Consider the following 7,516-nt stretch of genomic DNA (forward strand, 5'->3'; position numbering starts at 1 on the left):
GGATTTCGATACCCGTGGTGGGCAGAGCACAGATAGCCCATTGTGTAACTTTGTGCTTAACTTCAACAACATCTTTTTTTTTAAATCAATATATTTTATTGTTAATTAAACAGTAATCGAAGGTTCTAAAACATTCTATAGTATATGTCAACGATAATTATATAGGGCTTTATATTAGCTTTTGAAAACTAGAGAATGTAATAACCTTATTCTAAAATATGCATTATCATTTTCATTGTATGTGCACTCTAAATTACTTAGTGAAGAGTGGGTGCTCGTAACTTTGCTTAATTCTTTTAGTTCACATTTTGTTCTCAGAGAATAGTTTTATTTTCATGATTAATTTAAAGTAATATTAAAAAGTAATAAAATATATGAACAGATAAGCTTTATGATGTTAGTTCTACACGATGTCAGCATATATCAACGGTAATTAAGTACATTTGTATATATGAAGAAATACCTCCTCTAATATCATCACTACATGATGCCTATTATTAAATTTCAATACTAATCAGAGCACCTTATAGAATCAGCACTAAACGACGTCTGTTGTTAAATGTCAACAGTTATTAGATATACAAACAGATACACCCAACACGTATGTTTTGGAATGTTAACACTTGTTTGATGAATGAGCAGATACACCAAATAATGTTGGCACTACACGAGATCTTTTATCAAATGTCAACACGAATTAGATACAGAAAGACATCTTTTAGTGTCAACACTACATGATGTATGTTGTTAAATGTGACCACCAGTTAGTTACATCCTTAGGTATCTGTGCTACATTTATGTTATTTCTTCCATTTAATAAATGTGACTTCTAATATTTAGTTCTTATATTCATTTATTTTTATAGTTACTTCTTTAATGCATTTAACTTTGATTCTTTAAAACTATATAGGCCTATTTACAATCTCAAAGCTTTTTTTTTTGGCCAGTTTCTGAAAATTTGCGATATAATTCACCGCAGAAGATTCACGAACCACTTAGTTTTGTGTAATTTGTTTTCTGGTACGTTGTTCCAAATCAGAATTAACTTTTATAAACCATTTCTTCGATAATTTTAATGGTAACGTACTTAATCTGATTAATTTTATCTCTCGTCCAGGATATTGACGTTGGAAGATGTGTAGGAAGCTGTGAAGATTTTAAAGAAGATCAGTTCCAGTGCGTTTTAAGGTAAAACCAACTTCATTTCTATTATCTGGAAGCGATCATAAACCAATTTCTAATTATTTTAAACCACATATTGCAGAGCGAAAGAAAAAAATCTGTTTAAAATTCAACCTCTCTGTTCAATAGCTAATGAGTTTCGTTTTTTAACTAAGGAAATATTGACTGAGATTCAGTCAGAATGTATGATGAGAATGTCGTTTAATGCGTACTGTTGTGTGGCGCGTTTGTCCTTTGAATCCCTACAATATCTACTTAGTATGAACAACTTGATTATGATAAGGTAACATCAGATATAATATATTTTTCTGACACAGCGTTAGACTTATAGTGGCATCTACAGGTAAGGAATTCCCCTTTTTAAAGCGGATGCAAGTGACCTCTAGGAAAATAATTTCTCTCTCTCTCTGCTTCAAAACAGAAAAAAAAAATAACAGTTTGAAGGCCAATGAGCTCTTTACGTCTGTTGAAAGTGTTTATAGAGGGCAAATATTTGACAAGTTTTCATATTTAACATTCTTTACATGGAATCGCATCAAAAAAGTTTTTATTAATTTATTATACTTTATTTAATTGTACCGTCTCCTTTGTTAATACGTACAAATATATGCAATATGATTGTTTGTGATACTGTTAACAATAGTAGCATAAAATTTTATTTTAATTGGCTGGTTAAGTTTTTCATCAGCTCGCATAGAATCGCAACTTTGAGGGGCTGGTTATTAATCTAATTAATGGTGGAAATTTCTCTTACTCACCCACTCGTGTGTCTGTAAGTTGATTTTTTAAAAAATAAAACAGTATTTCATACAATTACATTGGAATTTGATGAAAGATAAAATAACAAAATTACTTTTCCAACATATTCGAACGTTTATTGTCCAACTTTTCTCGTTATATCTTTTAAAGATTTTGTTGAGGAAACGCAAGAAAATGTGTGTGAACTTTACAGAGAAAATGTTGAATGAGATTATATTTTCATAACTGAAACGGATATAAAAAAGGGTCAAGAAAAGGCAAGTAGTTGAACAACTCCCACCTACTCGAAAAATTAATAAAAGCAACTCGTCATAATATTTAACACACTGAAAACAATAGAAATGGCGTATTATATCACAGAAGGAAATCCATATGAAGTTATCCGGCGCTATTTTTAGTGCTCGGATGTTTAAAAACGTATTTGAAGAAACAATATTTACATTAACATAGTGTGTTCTGAAACTAAATTACTATCGGCTGACTTTGCTGTATTATGCTGTTTTTTATAAATAACTGTATCCCAGAAAATTTACAACTGTTGTAAAGCTTATTATTTGTTCATACGTTCTATTCTAGTTATAAGAAGTATAAACAGATTTTTATAGAAATGACCTTAAACAACTTTTAAAATTTTAGATTTATTAAATTTGATATTCAGATATTTTTTCTGAATATGCTAAGAAAATTTGTTTTTATCTTCTTCTTTGTTATTTTTTTACCTTTACTCTTCAGTTTAGAGTTTATTTACCGCTTTTTTTTTGGCACATGGCCAGGTGGTTAGGATGCGGGTTCGAATCCCCGTCACACCAAACATGCTCGCCCTTTCAGCCGTGGGGGCGTTATATAGTGACGGTCCATCCCACTATTTGTTGGTAAAAGAGTAGCCTAAGAGTTGGCGGTGAGTGGTGATGACTAGCTGCCTTCCCTCTAGTCTTACACTGCTAAATTAGTGACGGCTAGCGCAGATAGCCCTCGTGTAGCTTTGCGCGAAATTCCATACAAACAAATTTTTTTTTTTGCATGAGTTTTTTTGACAAACCTTCTCAGGGGTGTATAAGAAAAGGTTCTTATAGAACTTCATAAGTTTCAGCAATTTCATTTTTACTTTATACGTTTGATAAAGTATTGAAAGTTTTAAAAATAATAGTTCATTTTTATAATCTTATTATATTTCAGCATTTAGTTGATTTAGTCTTAAGATGGTATGGTGTTCGAGCTATATGCTATTGGTGATTAACATTCAACAAACTAGCCATCTAACGAGATCTACGAATATTGCATAATGGAAGTAAAAACATCAGCTCATTACCTTGTTAAAGAAACCGGATTTACTTTTTTTGGCTTGCCTTTATAATTTTCATAGACTCTACTGACAATTTATATGCTTTCAATAAATTTTAAGAACAAAATATTCCCTTGAACATTAACTTTCTACTGCTCTGCGGGATGTAAATACCAAGTTTCCGAAATTACATAAGCAAAGGAGTGCTATTGATGGCTTCCGCGTTTTGGCTTCCACTCCAGAAACTTTAAGACTCCATCTTTAACTAGCCAATAGTGTAGTTCAATATACTTGAGAAATCACTTTTTGACTTTGGCTAATCTATAGTTAATCTCTAATAAAACTTGCAAAACGTAAAAAAGCAATTTTGAATTAATTATTCTGTGTTGTGTTTTTAAATTTGAAGATCATTCTTAATTCAATCATTTAAGAATAAAGAAAAGATTGTGAATTTTTAGGATCAATTTGAAATCATGCGTTATTTGTACATAAAAAGAATTGATTAATACTTTAGAAGCTATGATTTGAAACTGATTGTTTGTTAGAATACCTTATGAAAATAAGGTATTAAAGACTTGCCTAGTAATTGATGAAAACACCAAAGTCTAAAGGTTGTTGTTTAGTGTTAATATTTTCGTTTTTTTCATTTATAATTTCACGTGTTGCAACACTCCTAGATAAAACCTTTTTAGAATAAAGAGCAAAATACGATTTCATTTCATCGATATGTTCCGAGTGTTTGGTAATGCCTATTAGAAAAAACTACAATGTGTCTTTTATGGACGAGAAATGTTTCTTACTAGAAAGATTAATTACTCTGAAAAACATTGAACTAAACATGGCCTCAGTGTGAAAATAAATGAATTAATACCAATCGGAACCATGATTTTTGATCACGATATCCTAGGCTATGAGGATGTGAGAATGGGGGAAATTTGCCAAATACAAATAATCAATTAATGAATTGATAAGGTAGAAAAATCTCATGTATTATAATTTTAAAGTTTTAATTAATTTAACCTCTGCTTATTTAATTTTTAAAACAGTTAATTTGAAACCAATAATGATTTAATTGAGTTTTATTTAACTATTCTCGTGATAGGCCGTGTGGAAAGTTGAGGGTTTGTATGTTTAGTTCTGAGCATTCTCAATCTTGTATTTAGCTGAATATAAGAACGATGCACTTAATATTTTTAGAACAAATTAGTATCACTAAGTCTTCCTAAAGTTCAATCTTTTTTTAAGGATAGTTTACATTTCAGTTTCTTTGTAGTGCTATCTTATCCCAGGATGGCCCTAATTAAAAACTCTTGACAGTTGTTTGTCAGTTGTGTTGTAGCTCTTCAACAATCGGTATAAACAAAAATAAACTAATTCAATGTCTAAACCGGAATATTTTAATGGAATAAACTACCGAATGTGCGCTAGTTCTGTCCTTATAGCATAGCTAACTTAATCGAAATGCGTGTGCTTTGAATAGTAATACTAGTAGTCGTCGTTTCGAAAAGCAAAACGCACGCATTAAAAATGTGTGAAAGTTCAATTGAAGTTTATGCAAATATTTTGTTTATTCCACTAAAAGGCATAAATGGTTCCGAAGATAACCCTAATTTATTTGAATGGCACTGTACTTGTTTCTCATAACAATGTATTTTGATAAAATATTCAATACTTTTTATTAACATAAAATCGTTTTTTTTTCGTCCCTCGTTGTGGACAAATAACAACAGGAAAGTGAGCCAGTCAGCAGCACCCTACCACACACCATCTATGTTGAGGGATTGACTGTCACTCTTATAACGCACCCACAACTTAAAGTGCTGGGAATAGTTTGTAGTATCGCACTAATTCAATTCCGACTCGACAACTCCGAAATCCAGAGTTCTACCACAGGTCCAATCGCGTCTCCTCTATTATTTTCATAAAGTTCTTTAAAACCCACTGAAATTCTTCAGAATCTTTTTTAAATTATTACTTTCAAACTCTAGACAAGCACACATGAGCGATGATTATCGTGGCCGCAGCAAAATCAGCAAGTAAAGACCTTAAAAAAATCCTTCTTACTCTTGATATTCAAATCTAGTTAACAATCCTTATAATTTCTATGTATAGCGGTAACCAAGTAACTGCACAAACTCTTCAAAAGAATAAAAATTAGGAAATAAATGATAAAGAATGTAGCGATGAATGGCTCTTAAAGTATCTGCTGTAATTGAACACACACATCTTAAATTCAGTAGTGTTGTACACAGAGAAACATAATAATCAGTTACATAAGCTGTCACGATTTATATTAATGGTTACTGTAACTACGCTTGTTTCAACGGTGGAAGAGTCAGTCTCCTATTCAATGGCTAATTATCAATTCTGCATCAACAAAATACAAATGATACGAACTGCGAATTTTTTCGATAGGAAAAAACTGTTATGTTCTAACGCATGTAAAACGTTTTCTGAGTTTACACCAGATAAAAATTATGTATATCTGTGTGTACGTGAGCATTATATTGTACGTTTGAGATTTACTTACACACACACACAAAATTAGCTTACCACTTTCTTTTGATAGTGGTATCAATTAGCAATTAATTACAGAGGTCGACGTGTAAGAGTTGACTTTATGGGATTCGACATGTTGGAGTTTGCAATGAAAATTAAAAATAAACGGAATCTCCCCTTAAAAGGGGGAATGTTTTACGCTTCTTTCGAAGAACCGTTGTTTTGAAGATGGTAATAATACCCAGAAATTGCTTACTGTACTGTTTTTCCAAACATTATGTTCTGATCCCAAGGGAGGTCGCGAAGATATAAAATGTTAATGATTTTTATGTTATCAATAGACGCAATTAAATCCCATTGACAGTTAAGATATGTTTATTGTTTAAATACATGTTTTATGTTTTAGTATTATAAGTATGATATAATATGAGTTAGAGGAGGGAAGCGGCAAGTATGAATTATTGCATTATCTTCATTGGATTAATCTGCAGTTTTAGAGCATGTATGTATGGTGTTTTTAATTGTCTTTTGCTCATCATAGCTAATCTATATATAGGATTTGAATACAGAATATGTAGCATTAATCCTACTAATTTCTTATTCTAAATTATTCAACAGTCAGTCCCTCAGTGTTTCAGTGGTAATGTCTGTGGGCTAATATCGCCAAAAATTGGATTTTGATACCTGTGGTTGGCACAGCATAGGTAGCTCATTGTGTAGTTATATTTATTGTAGTATTATAACTTAACTTCTATGGTCTTTTCAAAGAAATTTGACAAAGGAAATTAAAAATTTAGTCTTGACGCTGTAAAAACTTTTTCTTTTTACTTTTTGAAAGGAAAGGCCACAAATAAACAAACATAAGCTGAAATGTCTGTTTTCTGCTCCTCCAAACAGAGATCCCAGCGACTCAAATAGATGTTTGATGTCCCTGAGAAAAAGCGCCCCCCGATGTGTGCCTCTGCAATTCTCTACTCATTCGTTCTCAACAAAAGAAGGCGCTCTGAAGACAGTGCTGGCAGTGGACCAGTGTGGCTGTTAGGACAGCGGTTATAATATCACCGAGTGCAAATTGGGGTTTAAACTGGTTTTGCGACTACATGCAGTTATGAATAAAAACTGGAAATTCACCATTACCATTGAATGTTTCTACGTTGTTTTGTTTTTAACTGGTATAATTTGCTTATGCCATATGAAAATGATCTTATATTCTTGATTTATAGTAGTTGATAATAAATATAGAACTTTTATACTGGGCTTTTGTTAAACATTAACTTACGCAATAAGCAAGACATATTTCTTCTTTGACCATATGTTAACTTTTAACTGTTGCTGTTTTTGTGATTAAATACTAATTTTCTAGAAGGGTATATAGGCCAAATCAAAAAGTACATATAAAGCAAACACCGTTGCTATTTTAGACTCCATCTTCTTGTCCCCCGGCGTGCCAGTGGTAAATCTTACGAACTTATAACGTTAAAATCCGGGGTTTGATTCCTCGCATAGCCCTTTGTGTAGCTTTGAGCTAAAAAAACAACTACACCTTGTCGAGTGGTCTCAAGATCTGGTTTTGCAAATGTGATATTCTTCAGGATCAAAGTTTAATAACCAAGTATCAGAGATGACTTTATGAAAATATACATATAGGAGTTAACTCAGTGGGGCTGACGTTTATAAAAGTCGATTTAACGAAAATCAGCACTTGAGAGTTAACTTTATAACGTTCGATATGCTTACAAGGTTATATGTATAATTCAATTCTTTAAGGGCCGGCGTGCATGATCCAATTGTTAA

General features: G+C 31.9%; 1 protein-coding gene across 1 annotated transcript in view; it reads left to right on the forward strand.

The window, feature by feature from the left end:
- Positions 1–6,938, forward strand: part of LOC111086143 — a 40,947-nt gene extending 34,009 nt beyond the window's left edge. The window contains exons 5-6 of the mRNA XM_022387816.1: positions 1,118–1,188; positions 6,620–6,938. Of these exons, the coding sequence (XP_022243524.1) occupies positions 1,118–1,188; positions 6,620–6,764 (216 nt within the window). The 3' untranslated portion in view covers positions 6,765–6,938. The remainder of the gene's footprint in view (positions 1–1,117; positions 1,189–6,619) is intronic.
- Positions 6,939–7,516: the final 578 nt, after the last annotated feature.

The sequence above is a fragment of the Limulus polyphemus genome, unplaced genomic scaffold (genome assembly GCF_000517525.1).
Source record: "Limulus polyphemus unplaced genomic scaffold, Limulus_polyphemus-2.1.2 Scaffold880, whole genome shotgun sequence".
In the NCBI taxonomy this organism is placed as follows: Eukaryota; Metazoa; Arthropoda; class Merostomata; order Xiphosura; family Limulidae; genus Limulus; species Limulus polyphemus.